A 21,155-nucleotide genomic window follows, 5' to 3' on the forward strand; every position below is an offset into this window, starting at 1 on the left:
TTTTTCTAGCATTTTTCCAATTATTATTTCTGACAATTATTTCTTTTTATAGATAAAAACATGGAAGCACAGATATGCAATACAATGTTCCAAAGTCAGAGGTTAAACCATACACGATAGGAATTTTACCAAGGTTGTAGGACTTTAACACTTGTGTGTAAAATGACTAGACTAGGATTTTAAATTTGCTTTTTAAATCAAATAATTAAAAATAAACTGGATAAGTTTTAGAACTTGCTGATCTTCTACTCCCATACCAAGTTCATCTTATTCTTTTCAAAATATATTGACTTACATTTTTAGATAATATTTTTATTTTAATACGTATATATTTTGGTACCAGGAATCAAACTCAGGACCTTGTGCTTCCTAGGCAAGTGCTTGTGCCACTGAGCTACATCCCCAGCCCCATATTTTAATATTTTAAACTAATATTTCCATCATGTTGTAACCTTTAAAAATACTCTTCAAGGGAAAAATTATAGAGACATCTATAAATATTTTTTAATTTAAAGGTCATAAAAGTAGACATTAATAAAGAAAATATTAGAAGTACTCTTCTTGCTACGTTGAAAAATAAAACAAAATTTTATAACAAAATAATTAGAGAAAACAATAGTTAATACATTGTGTCATGATCTTAAAAGAATGGCCCAAAGGTTATTCAGAGTGCAACTCAAAGACAAAGTAACTCCTGCAAAAGGGAAACAAATAAACAAAAGGAAAAAACTTTCTTTTCAATCAACAAAAACAACATAATTGTAAATGTAATTATTAATCAGAGAGCCATAAATTATAACCTTTGGAATATTAACATATCAGAGTACAACACTGTTTTAAATTCAGAATCTTGTACCACAAAATATTAAATTCAGTATAGTTAAATGCATAACTATTCCACACTAAAATGAATTTTTCCAAGTAAATATGGAAGAATAGTAAATCAATTTTTAAAATCATGACTTCTAGAAAAATAAAATAAGTTACTGACCACTTAGCTTTGGACTGGGTGTTCCTAGTGCAGGTCTTGGATCTTTCACCAATATTTTGGAACCAGCTATGAAAAGAAATGAGTGTTTACTAAAGTTGATACAATGAATAACACACATATATACAAACACACACAGAACAATAAGCTACCGATTTTATTCTTTGAGATTGTGACTTTTTTCAAAATGTCCTACTCATAACAATATTTCATTCTTTTTCTCAATATTATTATTGTACATCTAAAAATTTCCATAATTACTCTTATCATAAACCATTGGAAAAAGAATCAGATTGTTCCTGGCTTTTCATCTTGGGATACTGTTGCTTAGCCCAGAGACATACCTGTCATGGATGCATTTGCTTCCAACGTGGAAGCTGGAAGCTGACAGTAGCTTTTTGCTGACAAAAGACAAGAAGTATTTGTAGGTAGGGTTCATGTTTAAGGGTCAAAATTTGTTAAAATAAACTCTTGGTGTACCCAAAACTGGATAGAGTCAAGGCTGTAATCTCTCATGCTAAACCAAAGGCAGCCCAGACCATACAACACACGAGGGGTATGAGGAGGGATGGAAAATTGCAGGCTCTTATGACATGCATTGTTTGTAGAGCATGTAACCTAAGGACACTGTGATGTCTCTGGAAGGATTTGAAGGGAGGAATGATCCCATCAAAGGCTTTGAAAGGAGGTAACATGGCTGACACTATCATTTTGGCTGCAAAATGAAGTATCTTTGGAAAAGAACAAAAACCAATATGGTCAAGATCACCTGAAAGACAGTTGCATTAGTCCCGGTGGAGATAATGCTGAGTTATGTTACCATGGTAGTAGTGATGAAACAAGAAACAGGTAAGAAAGCTATCGAAATTTTGGTGGATTTAGATAGGATAATATTTAGGGTGAGTATTCGGTTTCTTGTGTGTTAAACCATCCCATGGCCATATGTGTTTAGTATGGAAATGCCTTTGAAGAATTCTAGCAGAGATATACAGAAAGCAGCTGAATATATAGGTCTGAGGTTAAAAGAAGGTACATGAGCCAGAAATATTAGTTTTTGTGCACTTTACATTAAAGACAGTATTGAAGCCACTACTTTAAATGAGATCACTTTGGTGCAAGTATAGGATGAAACCAAGACATGGTTAATTATTAAGCTTTTACAAAGGGTAGAAATAATAAGCTCATACAGAAAGTGGAGAATGGATGACCAGAAGTAGGAGGCAATAAAACATTTAATCAGTCACTAAATATTCACTGAGCATTTTTTCACACAAAGCACTGATCTAGCTGTTAAAATTAACAACAGTTGCAAACAGTCTGAACAACGTCTGTTGCCACTGAGATCAAGTTCTAGATAGGGAGGAGCAGGGAGGAAGACAAGGAGGTGGAAATAGGTAATGACAAGTGAACAAGTTGGAACTAAGATTTTCTCATTTCCTCCAGTAGGAAACTTTTAAGAAAGAAAAAAAGAAAAGACACCAATTATGTTCTGGCTGAAGGAAGACATAAAAATATTTTAAGAAAGAGAAGATGATTGCCATTTAGGAATCCTGTAAGAGATTAGCTATTCGATGGCCTTAACATTTTTTTTTTTGATAGATATAAGCAAAAGAAGTTTGTAGATGACCTGCTATACAACTCGAGAAAACTCATTTGCTGGTTCCTTGGGAACATAACCTTCTTCCCTCAGGAAGACTCATAGCAAGTATATCCAAGCAGAGAGTACCCTGACCAAGCAGGAGGAGGGAGTACTTCATCTAATTCTAATTAAATATCACTCTGGGTTAGTAATGGATTTAGATATGGACGGAGTTCAAAACTGCAGTTAGAGTTCTGAACCGTGCTTTCCTCACAAGCTTTGGCAAAGACTACTAGGAAAACTCTGACAAAGGCTATGAACACAGAAATACTTGTCGCAAATTTTCCTACTGTTTTTTGTTTGTTTGCTTGTTTTTGTTTTTCTCCGGTACCGGAAATCGAACTCATGACCTTGTGCTTGCCAGGCAGGCGCTGTGCCGCTGAGCTAAATCCCCAGCCCCTCCTAGTGTTTATTTCCTATAAATATATTCCACAAATTCATACTATGAGCTCAGTAGGTAGTAGATCTTTGTGAATATAATTAATTACAGATTTCAGGGTGAAATAATCTTAAATATAGTGTATGCCCTAAAAAGCACCCAGTATCAACGCTGGAGGAGAAACGATACTAAAGATGTGAAACAGATTCCCAGGAGCTGCCCAGAGTTACAAAGAGGCCAGGAAAGACTTCCCTAAAACTTTTAGAGGGCAAAAGATCTTGTTGACACCTTTACTTTGAACTACTGGACATCAAACTTAGGAAAGAATAAAATTCTGTCCTGTTAAATCACTCGGCTTTTAGAACTTTGATGTAATAGCCCAAGGAAATGAATACATCTATTTGGAAGAGAAAACCTTGAAGAAGGGTTCAAAACAAGAAGAAAAGTCAGCATGGTAAAGATGCTAAAAAAGGGTCTGAGTGATATTTTTGTTGACTGATGCAGAAGTATGTACATAACGTCACCCTTGGATGGGCAGCAAATTATCCTTGTTTTAAGCCGATTTGAATTCAGTTTTCGTTGCTTATATCCAAGGAATCCCTAGATAGTTCACTCCTTTGTGTCAAAAGATTCACTAGGGAAAATTTACCTTCGCAAACAGGGACTTTTCCGGTCCAAGTGTTATCGGATCTACACACTCTGTGTTCTGTTCCACCTGCTAAGAAGAAGCCAGGCTGGCAAGTGTAAATTAGTGTGTACCCGTGCGATGGGAGGTCCATGCCCACTACGTTTGCATGAGCAGGAGTTTCCGGCTGCTTGCAGCTGTGGGCTATGTCAAGAAAGAAGAATAACATTAAGTCTTCCACAGATAAAATATGATTTTAGACCAATTTCAATCAATCGTTAGTCTAGTGAACCGAGGAAAATGTTTCAATGTGAATATATCTATTGGTTTCATTTTCTAGCAAGAATATCTCTGAAACACTGGTGAGTATTAGCAGATAAAATGAGAAAAAAACTAGCTTTGACTAATCAAGCTAGAAAGGTATATTATATCAGAATTTTAGAGAATCACAATGCACAACAGAATTTAAAAGGATATAAAAAGTTCTGCAATAAGACGTCTTTCACATTTGTTAAGTTCAAGGTTTCTAAGACAATTTAAAAATAATATTTTACATTTTTATTATTCTTATTTTAATGATAAAAACATTTTTAAGGTTAAATGCAACTGTAGGTCATCATTTTGCTCTGACATTAACATTTCCCTATGTAGAAGGTATATTTTGATTTTTTTACATATGGGACGTTCAGGTGTATGAGTCCATACGTTTTAAGTACACTTTCATTCATCTAACTTTCTTTCATTCATCTCCTTTCTCCATTTTTTCTTCTACTCTGAATTCTCAACCTTGTCTTCACCATACCTGGCCCCTAGTCCCATAGTTTTCCTTGTGTTTTTTTTTACTTATAAAGAACATTTTTTTTTCTCAATCAGAAATATATGTTGCAAAGAATTTCTTTCTAAACCAAAAAGAATGTTCAGTGTTTTTTAATAGATATGTATCATTAAAGGCTCTGAAACAAATTCCTGGGCAAAGTTATTTAGAAAAACATTATTTTCTACTTTTACCCCAATGGAAGCTCATAAAGCCATGAACAACAGCCAATGCCATCTACTAAATATTGTGCTGAACTATTTATATTTACTGTAATTCAGTTAGTAAAATTAGTTTATCATTCATGCTGGTTTATACTCCTGGAGTAAATATCCAGAAGAATAAACTCAAATAATCTTTATCTACTGCATTCTGAAAGCTCACATTATGTGCATATTCAAAATTGTGAGATGCACAGCAGTAAGATAATTTGTTAAACTCATCATATTCCAAATGTAGGTCAATAAAGCAGCTGGATTTACTAAGAAATACCCTGGTAGCAGCCCACAAAACCGTTCTAAAGTACGTATTCCCAGGGATTCTCTTTTAAGGAATTTTGCCATAATTAAATGTGAGCCAACCAAGAAGGTGTCATGATGTCTAATGGGAATACTCTGTTGCTTTGAAGTAAGCTGCCAGTCCATAAGGGTATTCATTTGGACTACCTGAACACAGATAGAGTAAACTCTCAGTACTGTTTGGACTGAAGCAAATTTTGAAAGCGAGATACCTTCCTGAGGAGTGTTTCAATTGCAGCATACTCTCCTTTTGACCACAAGAGACTCAGACTTAAACATATGGGGGACGAGATTTAAAGGAGCTAGACGGGAATAACAGACAAGTAACTGACCAAGTGAAACTTTTCTAATCACATATCAGAAGAGACCACTTCATGATCTTGGTCTTTGTTATTATTTACTGTCTTAAGACCAATGACCATTTAGAGGCTTCAGGAAATACTGAAAAAGTTTTCAAATTTTTCAAGATGTCCATGAATATCTTTTAAAAATATATTCCCTCCTAGTTTTCCCTCAGACTCTCAGAAAATCTTCTCACATACTTTTAAAATTTTCAGAGTCACTAGGTTGGAGCCTTCTCTGAGTACTTCAGACTGATAGGTGCTGATCTACGAAGTGAAAACTAATCATTACCAAGTGGCCAAATTAACATATTTATCATGTCTTTACAAAAAGAACAACATATGCCTCACACCTTCTGACTTCTTTAGAAAGACTACATACTTCTAAATTGGCATGGGGTTTGGACACAGTAATACAATTGCATGAATATTTTATAATGACCTAAAATCAGTTTTGCATATCTGTTGTGTTTTAACCCACAGAAGGAATAATGCCTGTAGGTTCTAACTTACAATAGCTATCATTTCTTACTCACTGTACTTACGTATGCATTCCGGCTGAATTCCACTCCACGTAAGGTCAGGAAGGCAAGTACGGGTTGTAGACCCTTGGAGCAGGTGACCTTTTTTGCAATGGAACTGGACAACATTTCCCACCTGCAGCAAATCAGTAGGGCAAAATGTTTCAGTGTGACTTCAGATACAACCAATAGAAAGATCTGTGTGCAAGGAAAGACTTTCAGATGAAATTCAGTTGAAAATAAATGAAATATGATTTAAAAGTGGGAACATTTTATGAAAAAGTTCTCTCTCCCTGCATATATATATATATATATATATATATATATATATGCCTCCTTACATATAAACTATAATCATTTTATATATAAACTATATAGAGAGATCTACATACATATGATAAAATAGCTGAGTATACAACATATACATAGGTGAAAAACTTTTGATCATGGGAATTTGAAGAAAATACGTGATACCAAGAGTCAACAAGCTATACATGAAGATAAAAGAGGCATACAGAAAATTAGATAAAGAACAGTGTCATAATGATGTGTTTAAATACACACAAGGGCAGATGCTTTCTCAAGATGGTAAAGGAAAGATGAAAGTAGAAACGAAGGTGTCTTCTAGAGGCTATTCTGTTAACATGTTCAATGAAAGCCATGAAGTTGCAACTGTTCTTAAAGATGTATAACTTGGATGAGTAAATAGAAAATTGCTTTCCAAATGTGGTCTCAGGCCAGTAGCATTCACATCACCTGGAAACTTGTGGGTAAAGCAAATTCTGGGGTGGTATGTCAGGAACTCTGCTTCGAAATCAGCAATCTAATTTAACAATCCTTTCATATGGTTTTAGTGACTATTAAAATTTAAGAATGATACGGTGAAAAAAATATATAAAGATTGAAATATACATCATCTATTTTAGAAAAAAAAAAGATTATAATTGATTGGTTGGCAAGGGTGGTTCATAAAGCGAACAAAGAAGGTAGGGGTATAAAGTGAGAAGCAGTAAGATATAGTAAATTAAAAAAACCTTCTCCACAGGGTAGGGTATACCTGGTTTTCGTTCTGGATCTGGCCTTATGTGAATAAGTTACATTGCCTTTTGGAGACTTTTCATCTATAAATAATGTTTATACTATTATTTCTCTTTAGATTTATTTAAAGATTAAATGAAATAGGGTATATAATCCATTCCACCCTAGAATGGAACATACATTTAAAATAAACTATAACTGTGATGATGAAGTTGGAGCTATAAGCAAGAATCAGACCTGAAAGGTCTCACAAGGTAGGCCTTGGTATTTGAAAGAATGAAACATAATCATTGTAATTATGAGGGTAGTCTATGGCCCTATCACCCTGAGTGGCCCGATATCTTCTGTAAGTAAGAGCACACCACTACTGTTTTATTACTTAATGTAATAAAACATTATGCAACATATTTAACCCTTCAGATTTACTTAGATAATTTCAATTACAATCTAAGCATCATGGGTAATTACAAACTGGATATCACCATCCTTATTTTTGTAGCATTAAATATCTTGACATTAAATATCTAAAGAGTCAGATTTAAGATATTCTATAGCTGCAATAACTTTATGAAACAAACTCTAGACCCAAACAATGTGTCTTCCACTGCCGAAAGCACAATTTACAGAGTGATACAGCAGTTAATGAAAGATGTGTGCTTGGCATTTACTCCATAATTAATCTAGATGTTGCATCCATCACTTTGACAGCTGTTCCTTCCCAGGCTCACTGCCACAACTATTCAATTCTAATCTATTTTTAGTCAAAATTATTCCAATTTACAATATTTTGGAAAAAAAGAAACCAAACACTTTTCCAACAAGAAGTTTCATTCTCTCTAGCAACCAGGGATGTATTTTATATGCCAATAATAATATCTATATCCTAGAATGTACCCTATAAATCTATATAGGAAAAGACTGAAATTCAAGAAACAGAATGTTAAGAAAATATGATGAGTGGCTCTGTAATTCTGAACCTTCTCTTGCCCCCTCACTGAGGAGTGGGCTTCCTAAAGCTATGATTTTACTTCCTTACTCACTACTGGCCATCTCGTCCAACTAAGGTGGTTATAACACGCAGGACATTCTGACTGTCTGTAGAATCTGGAACTGCAATCAAGAAAATCACTGTATGTGGCTGAGATGTAAGCAGCAATGATCCACGTGGCCAGTTGACAGAGCTGAACACTGAGGCAATTGAACAGAAAGCAGAGGACCAGACCAATGGTGACTTGCAAGAATCTGGGCTTGCTGCTGCTCATCTGGATCCTTTCTGTTGGGGACTTAGACATACTCATAATACCATTAGTCTTAAGCTAGCTCAAAACAGTTGCTACTACTTACAAGCAAGAGTTTTTCTTAACTCATGTACTTTTTGCTTATGAGGCCCTATCATTTGGTCTCATTGGTCAATTGTCAGATTTATGTAACTTTAAAGTATATTGGCAGTAAACAGATTTAGTTAATGTATATACATATATGCGTTTATGCATGCCAGCCACATTCATGTAAGAAAGCTGATGTACCTAATTTAACATATTCAGTATATTTCAAATTTTAATTAATGCTGATATAATTATAATTAGAATGATAAGATTGGTAATCTAGTGCATTCAAATGTCTTTAGATAGATTATCGTGACCCAATGCATGTTTATTAATCTTAATAGAATGTACTCAGGGTTAGATTAGTTTGGTGATAATGTTTTTCAAAGGTCATGATATTATTAATTCTTCAATGCAACATTAATGATTTTGTTCATTGTGTTGGGTGACTCTTCTGTACTCCCTCACTTCTATCTCCATGACCTCAAGGAACGTTTAAGAGAAAGGGTCACATGTTTCAGCAAATCAGCCTGACTTAGTGTACAGACGTTAATATCAAGGCCCTGTGCTTGTGTGCGGTGTTATCACCAACTTTCTCTGTGACCAAAACACTTCACATCTGATTTCAGTTTCCTTGTCTATATAATAAGAACGAAGGTGCTGTAGCTAGGGGCCCCTGTTTCAGGTTTTAGGGCAAATGACAGAAATCTTTTACAGAGATAGGAATCTAAAGTTTTCTAAGAATACTAAAGCAAGGGAGGTTGAGGTAAGATTTTACACTTTTGCTTTATCTAGACCAGACTGAGGTAAACCAGGAGAAACAGAGACACTATAAAATCAATGTTCACACTGTGTCTAAGCTGTAAATAAATGGAAATTATTTTAGCAACAGAGATATGGCACTTTAAATGGGCTCTTCGTTTAGAAATGAGTGTTCTTCTGGTTCACACTGAATTTCACTCAGAATAGCACAATTTGGACAGCACAAAGCAATCGAGTAATGTTGAAATTGGCTATTTCCTTTTGGAATCAGGATGCATTTTGGTTCTTTTTAGGTCCATGTAACAGAAAACTCGCTGAATCTCTACTTAGAATTTAAATTGGAAAAAGAGAGAACTGGGCCTGCTAAAGAACCATAATGTCGCAATCCAGCTATGTCTGATATGAAAATAGGTGATGGTTCAATTGTTTTTCAGAAATTTCCCAAATCAATGTCAATATCTAAGAGGTATTTTAGTCTCATATACAGTAATTTCCTTATTAAATGACCACAGTTTTATTTGCTGTTTATCTTGGAAGTCTCTCCCTTAACTTCTTCCAGTTTAAGATTTCCTGACTGGCCCTCACATGTTCTGCGGGGTTTACTTATTTTCTTCCTCGCTGACTATTACTCACTCTCTTTTTTACTCTCTCTTTTAGGATTTTTCTGTTGCTCACTTTTATCTCCACTTTTTCTTTATTTTATGCCCACGTTTAGTTTGTTTATTTCCTTGAAGCATTTTTTCCTAATTTCTTCTGTTGTCACGCTCTTGCAACATGAAAAATTGTTTCCTTGTGTTCCAAAATGCAGATATAAACATAATATTATTTTCTGTTTGTATCAATAGGGTTATAAACCCATGAACCAGAAGCTATTCCACTAGTTGCATACTACAGGGAAATACCCACTTGAAATCCAAATGTACTGTTCTGAGATCCATGCCGTGGCACACCTGGATTTTTACACGAGGTACGAGTGGGTTCTAAAGTGAAGAATTTAAAATAATAAAGCATTAAAAACATTATTTCAAAATTTGTATTAGACAAAATTCTTTCATACAAAACACTTTGAAGGAATCAGGGATTTACTGAAAGTGTCTTAGGTAATAATGAGGTATAAATCTAACAGCACCTTTCCTTGGACAGAAGCTTGTTAATCTTACAACAAGAAATTCCAGTGTAATGCATTTAGTACGCTTTAAACAATTCTTGAACTTTGAACTTTAACAATATAAAAAGTACCTGACATCTAACTAATTCTGTAGATACCAAGTTAAGAAAAATATACAGGATGTACACATGCATAAAACCTTTGCTTGAGGACCTTTCTAAAGTTCGGGCAGGAAAGTATTCTCCTGAAGAATTAGAAGTTATTCCCAGAAACAGGATTTATGACTTTGTATTTCACTGAAAGTTGCAGGAGATTCATATATAAGAATCATAGAACGGGTAGTTTCTGGATTGCTTTCTTTGTATACAGGTTATTCAGTTAGCTCATGAAATATGGCATTATGTTCAGACCACAGAAATCAGTTTACAGTCACTTTGAAATCCATATTTCTTTTGGATAGTATTGCATCAAATTTCCCATGACTATGCTTTATTAGGTATAAAGAGCAAATAAATCACAGCGTCTAATAATGGCATTATTCTGAACGCTTTTGGTGATATAAAACAAAATTGTCCAAGGGTTTCTTCTGGAAGTTTAAAATACTAAAAATAATAACACATGTTCTACCAATACACGTGTTAGTACCTTCTAATTGCTTCTATATTTTAAGTATTTTTCATGTTTAGTCAACTATAGTTTTTAGGATTACAAAAAAAGTGTAAGGATTTTGGGATTTACAAGTCCTAATTTTAGGATTACAAGAAACATAGTAAGTGTCACCACTACCTATTAACTCCCAAATCACAGAACTTCATCAGCCCTTAATTACTATTACCTATGCAGTGAGGCGACGAGCCGCTCCAAGTACCATCTGCTTGACACAGTCTGGTGCTTGATCCCACTAATATGAAAGGAGAATTGCAGCTGAATGAGACTTCTGACTGGTATATGAAGCTCTTGCCTTCTCGCTTTCCTTGGGAGGGGACACCGGGGTCACCACAAAATTTTGCTGCAAGTGAAGACAAAGAAACTTATCAAAAGGATTTAGAATTCAGCAGCGTAAATAGTTCAAAAAAATGGAGATAACACACTGAAACATGACCCTAAAATCACCTATTAATGGGGATAATCTATCCCAATGAAAAACTTTATTTGTTTTTAGCTTTTATACACATAAAGCAATACTAAATGAGTAACAGTATAAATATATAATGAATCTGATTCAGATATCATGCATCTACATATTGTTTTATTAAATACAGAATGTTCTGTAATTTTGCCATTTTACGTTGAGCGGAATCAAACTGTATATCTGTAGTTATATTCTGCAAAGTTGAAGTATGTCCCTGAAAAGACATGTGATTCATAGGCAGCTCTACCAAAATTAATTAACCTAATTAATGTCCTAAGTTTTGCTGCACAGATCACAGTGGCCTCTTACACAAACACACACACACATGCACACACACGCTCACACACCCATAGTTATTTGTTCCTTTTTCTCTGAACACCAAGCACACATATTCCAATATCTTATTATTTCCTCTTCACAATTTATTTAACTATTTAAAAGGAAAAAAAAGACCACCAGGGTCCAAATTTATATGAAACTAACAAATCTCAGTGTTCTACAGCCACAGAAGAGATCATCTTGACAAGATTTCCAAAGGAATTGATAAATTTTATTCAAAATATACTACCAAGGTCAAGCATTTTCCTAGGTCGTTTGAAGAATTTGAACCTAGCAGTATACATGAGGGTATGAGTGTTGCCCTTATGGAGTTTATGTACTTATGAGAGAAGCAAAAATAAATAAATTAATTGGGAACACAGTCTGTGGCAAGGCAATAAGTTCTACAGGGAAAAATATTTCAAGAGGAGGAAACCAAGACCATATGTGTGGGGATGGTGGCAGACAGCAGAATGTGGTGACAGAGTTTCTACAAAGTGGCAAAGGTGTATCTTGCTGGAGAAAGACATAGAAGGAAGCAAGTGGATTAGCCATGCCAGGCTTCCAAGAGAAACTATGCCATAGAGAGGAAACACGGCCAAAGCCCTGTGCGGGACATGCCCAGCTCGCAGGAGAAGGAATAAGGAGCGCAGTGTGGCTGGAGCAGAGTGCACATGCGGAAATGTGGCAGGGAATTAGATCTCATAGATTGACCCAAGTACGGAGACACAACCACAAATCTCCTCACCACTGCCTCCCAACCATGTTATTCAGATTTCTCCCTGGGCGTTCTCACGTTGTGAACCAGTTTAGTACCAGGTTTAGAGGCTTGAGACATGAAATTTAGAAGAAGGTGCCTTTTACAGGGATAAACATTTAAGAGAAAATGATATATTTTCAGCTTTTCTTTTTTGATACCGGGAATTGAACACAGAACCTTGCACTTGCCAGGCAAGTACCGCACTGCTGAGTTACATCCCCGCCCTGGTGTATTTTTAAAAGAGTTAAAGAGAAAAGACTTTTCTTCCTGCAGGCCTTAAAATCAATGATCTTATCATTTTAACTTATATGTATATGTAAATGTTACACATGTGAATGTATCTATACATAAATTGTTTAAATTTATCACTATGAACAATGTTGATTCTAATATTTTTTTTGTCTTTTTGATACAGGGTCTCTCTGTGTAGTTCAAGCTGGCCTTGAGCTCACTTTGTAGCCCAGGCTGGTCTCAAACTCTCAAGATCCTCCTGCCTCAGCCTTCTGAGTGCTGGGATTACAGACATGTACCACCCCGCCCAGCAGATTTTAATATTTTTTTACATGTCTCCTTATTCATATGTACAAAAATTTCTGTAGCCCACATAGAAATATAATTTCTGGGAACTAGATTACACATCTTTAATGTTGCTAAATGATAGTAATCAGTCTGTAAAGGTTTGTATCCATTTACACACAATCACCGATGTATAAAATTTTACATTTTGTTCCACATTTGATTCTGTCTAACTCTGTCTTCTCAATCTCATGGTTAGCAAAGAGGTCTTTAACCCATTTTTATTTTATTTTAAATTTGTTTTCAAGTACAAGATAGTTAAGATAGTGATACTACTAATTTCTTTTAATTAATTCAAAAGGAAGTTTTGTGGTAATATTGTTCAAGCAAGTAAATGCTTATATCTTGTACTCTGAGTAACTAAATTAAAGATAACAATACACAATGTATTAATCATTGTCACTGACCTATTTACTTGCTTTGAAATTCTGTTTTACTTTTCCTCTCTACTGTGCAATTTTTAAAAGTTTTTTTAAAAATTTAAAAAATTTTGTTTTAGAAAGACTTTATATGTCATAGATACTGTCATCAGTATTTATATATATTGATGATATTATTCAGTTATAATTGGTCTTTGAAAGAAATTCTTTTTGAATTTTAAAGTTTCTGATTGTTTCCAAATTTTTTACACATCAGTTTCACCTCATAACATTTATTAAGAAATATTTTCTTATCCTCAGAGAAGAAAAACAGACCATGATATGTAAAACATTTTTATTTAAGTATTTAATGAGTCTGGCAATGATTTCTCATTTGGAGTGAGGATTAGGGTTAGGGATAGGGTTGAGTGTGTGTATGTGTGTGTGTGTGTGTGTGTGTGTGTGTGTGTGTACCAACAGCTTTTCAGACTTAAGTAAGATGCTCATGCTGTCCTTGCTGACTTGTTTTATATCAAGGATCTATAAGTAGTTCCATTCTTTCTACACTGTAACGCTGCTTTACTTCCCATCCCTGCACCAATTACATACCATTTTAATAACAAAATGATGTAAGTTTTGATACCTGTCAATGATTGTGTTAGATAGTAGAGTTAGAGCAGTGAACAAACAAAAGCGTTCTGCCCCCGGGAAGTATCAATTTGAGTACAGGGCATAGACAAGTGAACAAGTGAAGTTGAGAGTGTGCTTTAAGGGAAAACGAGGGGATGAAACTACTACTAAATTAAAGAGAATAAATAAATCCTTAAAGGGCTGTGTTCCACACAGGAAATTTTAAACAAGGTGAAAGCATGATACTGAGAAAGGGGATTTTTAGAAAAAGTGAAAGACTAAAAGGCAAAGCGAAGAATAATTACAAAAAATGCTGATGCCAACTATGGTTGAGGGCTTAAGGGGAAACGTAGAGGAGTCTGTGCCTCCTGAGGCAAACGGATGAGGAGCCCAGTCATGAGACCCACAGAAACCACAAGGAAACCAGGAACAAGGCCAGAGAACCAGGGGGGATTTAGCTCCACTTTGAATGCATTGAGAAGACCCCAAGGGCTCTGCAAACTTAAACTGTAAACCCTGCCCACCACTAAGGTCATGGAGACAGATAGATTTCTGTTCTTATGCTCAGATGGAAAGAAGGATCAGGAACAAGGCAACACCAAACACTAAATGCTAATCACATCAGATGCTACAATGATGTGTGTATGTTGTATATAATATATCATATGTACCATATACAAGTATGTGTATATTACAATTATATATATATATATATAGAGAGAGAGAGAGAGAGAGAGAGCACAAATAATATGTATACACACTTCAGTAGTTTGCTGTACTAATAATGATAGGGCAAGAGAGACTCCATAGAACTCCCTTTTAGAAGTCACTTAAACTTTAGATGAACTCACTTCTCCACTCCCTCCCTCATAGCTAACAAAAGGAGAACAGAGCTGTAAAATGAGAAATAAATAGTTAAAACAAATTGTAGGTAAGCTAAAATTTAACCATGCTAACAAGACCCTGGGAAATGTAAACCTTATGACCATGATGTGACATTTCTGTAAAATTTCTAAACGAGGTAATGGAGATGCCATGGTTGCTTGTAAAAATGTAAAAACCCAATACAAAGTTCTCTGGTTCTGACATCTTGTTTTTCTGACTCTTGGTCAGTGGTGTGGGTGGTGCTGTTCAGTAAGCTTTGTTTGTTCCCACATTTCCGGCTTCTTGTGAGTACCTATGTCATTCAATGTCTGGAAGTGAATGGCCACCACTTTGAGCACCTCTTGTAATTATGGAGGCCAAAGGGGACTGGCATTAATCTCAAGATGTCTCAATAAATTTAGTATTACAAGTGTTTCTTCTGCTGATGTAAACATTTTTTGGCAAGACTTCTCTCTCTCTCCCTTACTATGTATACATATGACACATATGTTATTATGTGTGTGTGTGTATTATATATATATGATATATATAAAACATAAATGTGATTTTGTTTGGTTTATGTTACAAATTAATCCTGATTAATACTTCTTTCTGGGTACACTAATATATTAATCTCTACACAATAATAACCTTTACTTTCTATGATCCCTTTGGTAATTTTTGACGTATAAAGAGTCATTGTCATGACAAGTGCCATCAGAACAACTTGATTTGAATGAACTTGTGGAAAAGACATGAGTACTTTTTGTAAAAAGAGATTTGTGGGTCAATGAAAAAGTAATGAACTGGAATAAACTTGACATAAATGAAAGTAATTTTCCAGAAGTAGCATTAATCTATGAGGATCTCTACATCAAATAGTAATTTTATAAAATAAGAAAAGTTAATAGACAGTTTAAAAGTAAATAGAAGTTTACCCAAAATTTGGAGTGAGACTAAATGAATACAATGGTGAAAATATATGAAAAATAGTTACATTGCTGGATGTTGATTTCTTCCTTTGAATTTTAAATGAGGCATTAGGGAAATCTTAACAGAATCGTATATGTTCCAGCAAATTTGAATAACTTAACAACTGTCACTTTAGAACACAAGTTGAAGTACAGAAATTAAACTTACGTAAGCACTGCGGTACTTCACCGCTCCAGGTACCGTTCCCGACACAGGTCAAGACAGCAGGAAAGGACAGTTCGTACCCCGGAGAACAGATGTAGCTAATACTAAAGCCCCAGTCGAAATTTGTTCCTTCCAGCCTTCCATTGGAGATCTGGGGAGGAGCTGGGCACATAACAGCTGCAATTACATGAAAAGTGATTAGAAACAGCTGTTGAAATATGTGAAAAATAAATAAAGATCATTAGAAGACGCATATGTGCTAATTTAACCTTTTGGAGGACAATACAGTGTGACATGTCTTATTCTCCTGGTTGTGTTTGTGAAACATCCCTGGAATTAGCCCCTCTAAGACACTACTTTTTCTTGGCAACACAATGACTAATGGTTGTCAGAGATTCTTTTACAAAATAGCAAGCTGCCTGACATCTCAGGAAAGGCAAATAGAGGGCAACCTACTATCCAGTACACTGAAACAGATAAATTATTAGTGTTAAGTGAAATTATTTTCCAACAACCTTTACAGGAACTTGGAGGTTGGGTGGTTTGGCTACACATAGTATCAGCATTGTGAGGGAGGAATTTAGCAAAAATCCTCTATTACTCTGAGAACACGGATTGTGGGTCTGGTTACAGTACCCATATTCATTTCTGTAACCATTTAGACTTGTGTGCTAAAACACCCAAAGTTAATAAATGAAAAAATCTAGTCCAAGATTTGGAGTAAGACCAGAAAGAATATCATGGGAGAGTACATGAAAAATAGCTACATTTGTAAATATTGATTTTTTCTTTGAATTTTAATAAGGCATTGGGGTTCTTGAAAGAGGAGTCACCCTCATATCTCAGTCCATTGGCAGATATCCGTGGGTCTTCACAACTGATGATTATCCCTATCGGATCTGTGCTTTTACATTTTAAAAAATATATTTTGTCTAAATTATTTTAAGTTGTCCTGAAGTGAAGGTTGGTTGGATAAGGCAGAAGAAAGTAGTGAAAAAGGAGCAAAGATACTTAGAAGTTAAAAAATGAGACACAATTTTAATTTCAGAACCTAAGTCTTGTTAATATTATAAGTTGATATGAATTAATGAATGAATGAAACAACTTCTAAAATATTAAATGTATGTGCATATGTTTGAATATACTAACTATGTATTTATAGTGACATATTTTGGAAACTGTATAATCCAGAAAGTATAAGCTCTTTTAGATTATAGTTATCAGGGAGACATTAAACTCAATTTGCAGACATTTAAAAACATATGAATGAGAAATCTCAATTGATACAACAAAACTTATGAAAATATAAATTGATATATTATGATATTCTACAAATAATCATAAAAGTAGGTAAAAACTATGAAATTATATCAAGTGGGATAACACAGTTTAAAATAGCAACTGTACTTCAGTATTGATTAAAAGAATAATACTCGAGTCTACTTCTTTTTAAGAAACAGATACTCCATTGCTTGACATAAACTACAGTTCTAGGAATCAGGTTGATTTTTTCTCAAAGTTGAGAAAGTATTTTTCCCCATCCTTGAGTAACTTGACCTTAGGGACTCAACACATTTGAGTTAGAATTCATTAAGGTTACACTGTTTTTCAGATATTCACCCGTCAATAGAAGTAACAACGATGATCATGAACTAGAATACATTATACCTTTGTTCTCTCTGTTGCATTAAAGGTCATTGTCCTTACTCACAGTAAGATACAATGTTTTTGTCAAAATATTTTTAAATCACATATATTAAAAGTTTTTTAAAAAACTATCAGTTTTCAGAACCAAAAAAATAAAATGAAACAGAGTAAAAACACTTTATTTAAATGTACTATACAATCACATAAAAATTAGAAAGTATATTGAGCTTACCCCAAATGATCTTACCTCTGCAGGTCGGCATCACTCCGCTCCATGTGCCATTCGTAGTACAAGTTCTGATTCTGGAGCCATTCAGCTCCATTGTGTAGCCCGGCTGGCACATGTAGGAGACGTTTTGTCCAACTACGTAGTCATCGCCGTATCTCAGTCCATTGGCAGGTGTGCCTGGGTCTCCACAACTGATGACTATCGGCATTGGGGTAGAAGAGCAGATGGTTAATGTGTCACGTATTTAATAGAGAGCAGTAGTAAGCATATGGCATCCTTAATACGTAAGTAGGGAAAATTAGTTACCATGTCATGGAACACAGGCGTATTTTAACCACATACACCCGTTCTTGATTATGATCAGGTATGCTTGTTATAAATTCTATCTGTATGGTTCAGAAACTGTCATTTAGACTCTAAAAGGCTAGGTTAATATGCCAGTGTGTTGTAAGAGCTCTGTGGCTATAACTTTCAGTACATGACTACAAAGAAATCATCACATAGAATCAGATTCCTAATATAATATTTGAAGTCTTTATTCCTATACATGGTTGCTGGCATCTTTAATTAATCAGGTTTCTTGGACTGACCCAATATTTTCCATACAACATCACTCAATTGGATATTATAATAGCTTTTAATTAAAATAATGCTAAGTCAAAAAAGCATATTTTATTCAATACATACATGAGCTTATCCCATACAGGATGGTATGTCTGGATTGTGGGTTCACTGCAATAAATCACCTTCTTATTTCTAATACCCAGGCAGAAAAACAAATGTCAAGAAATGATGGCCTCTCTTCTACGATACCCTTGCTCTCTGGGTGGGGGATGAATGTGAAGTCTTCAGAGGGTTTCAGCACAGGCCAAGCACAGCTACTGCTGAAGTTTACCCCACAGCTCCCAGAATACATCATTTCTGACCCTCTACATTGGCAGTCGGCTCCCACAACGAAAGCACAAAAGCAGTGCAATGGGAACCATTCTCCACTGCTGACACATGAAAAGGCCAGTGTCCCTCAGCAGCAGCGGGCATGGACAGGTGAGGCAAAGCCGAGGATATCAGGCTGTGCAGAGTGAAAAGCCTTGAACACAGTCCAAGAACTGCAAGAAGCAGAATGCTCAGGACCAAGGAGCCAAAACCCTCAGCAGCTGTCCCAGTGTCCCAGTAGACTTCAGCAATGAAATACAGATTCACAGGTAAAGTTCTTAAGAATTTAGTGTGGGCATCAAACAGCATTAAATGCTAAGCAGAGGATCCTTCCAAGCACAGAACTCTTAGCTACACTGGTCTCATGCCCACAAGTGTGATTCTATGCACAATAAAATTCTGTATTTCCTATACCATCTAAAAGCGTTCAAAATGACTGGCGAGAGCTTAGAAAGTACAAATAACAGAAAACACAATTTAAAAATAAAATGTAACCAAGATTATAAATAAGCCACAAAGTGTTAACTGTTTATGAGACGCAAGATTTAAGCATGATTTAAGCAATACACTGGCCAAAAGTTTTCAGGCTACTAAGAAAAATAAAGATACAAGTTATGCTATTTTTGTGGAGATAAGAACATACAGTATGTTTGTGTTTTAGTCTACTGAACACTTTTGCTTTTAAAGGAGGAAATAATTTTACCAGATAAACCTGGTTTGTTCCTTCTCGCTCCCACACCCATCTTGAATTTATTCAGAATAAACTGAACCATGAAAAGACATTAACAGTGCTTCAGTTAGGCTGTATTTTTTTTACTGAGTTTTATGAATGGCAAGTTTCTTGCATAGTATTCTGATCTGTGGAGCCCAAGAAGTTTTAAGACTAAGACTATGGCATTTAAATTAAAGAAAAATGTTAGGACCTTCTACTTGATAATTCCAGAGCCCTCAAGAAAGTTGAGGAGCTCAAACTCATTGCGTCTTTTTGTCTGACTTCTATGAAGTGTTTTGTGGATAAAAAGGCTTCACTTCCAGTGATTTTTGATGAGGAAAATACTTTTTTAAAACATACAAACAACTGAATTGGATAGGAAATCAAAAACTTCTGTTCATTAACCAAAAGTGGCATTTCATTTGCAATTTCAAACTTTCGAACCACAGAGAAATGTTTGTAAACCTTCATTTCATTTACTTTGCTTTACTTTAAGATATTTTGCATTTAAATCCTTATTCCTAATTAGGAAGGGGAAACAAGAGCAAGAACCTGTACAAATTGTGACTTTCTGCGCAGCGCTTTCACAGACTGAATTAGAATCTTGGCAAGAAGGAGGAGCCAGCCAGTTCGGAGGGCACATGAGCTGAGATACAGCTAGCAAAAGGGAAGACAGAGGATTTATTTCATACATCCCCTAGGAAAGAGCCGTGCGTATTGCGGCAGCACCATGAATGAAAAGTCTGACAATAACAGCTTCAGAAGAGTTTGTTGGTGACTTCCTAATGAAGTAAAGGCCAGTCAAATGGCAGTTTCCCATAGCAACGGGCTTTGTAAACAACACCTGCTATGCAAGTCAATTCATTCACTACAGCTGGTTCTCAGCAAGCTAAAAGGCTTTGGGGGCTTTTAAGGCAAAACCTTAGAATGACAGTTCTTTAGGGCTTCAAACAAAAATTTGGAGACATCAGTGCTTGTTAAGGATTCTGTGGTTTATTTCTGGAAAATCCTTAAGAACACCACAAAATCCTAAATATACATCACACATACAGAGAGACACACATATATACTTGCAGCAATAGATTCCATAAAGACATAGATTGACTCCTTCCTATGCTGCTCTATTCCCAGAGCCTAGTCTAATGGATGATTCATTATGAAAGATTAAATATCTGTTTGAAGAATAAGGAAGGTAATGAGGACATGAAGGAGGGGTTAAGTTATCAGTTCAAATTCTCCAAAATGCATACATTCTTTTAAAGTTTTGAATTCTGTGTTGTGGAAGGTTTCTCATTACTCACAAAGCTGATGCACATTTAGCAATATTTGTGATAAATGTAAGTATGCAACTTCTACAATAAAGGTGAAACACAGTTGTGCTAATTCTTGTCAGTCTTTGCCACTTCAAAACTACTTTCTCTTTTAACTTCTTATTGTTGGCATTATAAATTTGTATTTTCAATAAAAGATGACATCTCCCACAATTTTTATAAACATAATTCCTTTTAACTCAATATCTAATGCATGTTTTTCCATGGTATTCTGCAAAGATCCATGTAACTTATTTTAATGACATAATATTGCCTCATTTAGATGTATATGTAACATACTTTATATAGATAAACTCTTATGAATTGATGTTTGAGTTATTTCATCGCTTTGCCCTTTCAGATAATGCAGTAGTAAGTATGATAATAGAGGCATCCTTTATACAAGTGCTTTGTTTGCTTCTCAACTCAAGATCCGACAAGAGCTCTGCTGCAGCAGAATGTAATTCCAGACACGTGGCAAGCCATTCTT

The 21,155-nt window shown here is 35.1% G+C and overlaps 1 protein-coding gene across 1 annotated transcript in view; it reads right to left on the reverse strand.

The window, feature by feature from the left end:
- Csmd3 (CUB and Sushi multiple domains 3) overlaps window positions 1–21,155 on the reverse strand; it is a 1,085,099-nt gene that overhangs the window by 14,108 nt on the left and 1,049,836 nt on the right. The window contains exons 60-66 of the mRNA XM_005381888.2: window positions 17,729–17,908; window positions 15,838–16,011; window positions 10,894–11,067; window positions 9,857–9,930; window positions 5,850–5,961; window positions 3,656–3,835; window positions 992–1,057 (exon numbers count right to left, since the gene is read on the reverse strand). Coding sequence (XP_005381945.1) covers window positions 992–1,057; window positions 3,656–3,835; window positions 5,850–5,961; window positions 9,857–9,930; window positions 10,894–11,067; window positions 15,838–16,011; window positions 17,729–17,908 — 960 coding nt within the window. The remainder of the gene's footprint in view (window positions 1–991; window positions 1,058–3,655; window positions 3,836–5,849; window positions 5,962–9,856; window positions 9,931–10,893; window positions 11,068–15,837; window positions 16,012–17,728; window positions 17,909–21,155) is intronic.

The sequence above is a fragment of the Chinchilla lanigera genome, unplaced genomic scaffold (assembly GCF_000276665.1).
Source record: "Chinchilla lanigera isolate Chin_1 unplaced genomic scaffold, ChiLan1.0 scaffold00016, whole genome shotgun sequence".
Taxonomy (NCBI): Eukaryota; Metazoa; Chordata; class Mammalia; order Rodentia; family Chinchillidae; genus Chinchilla; species Chinchilla lanigera.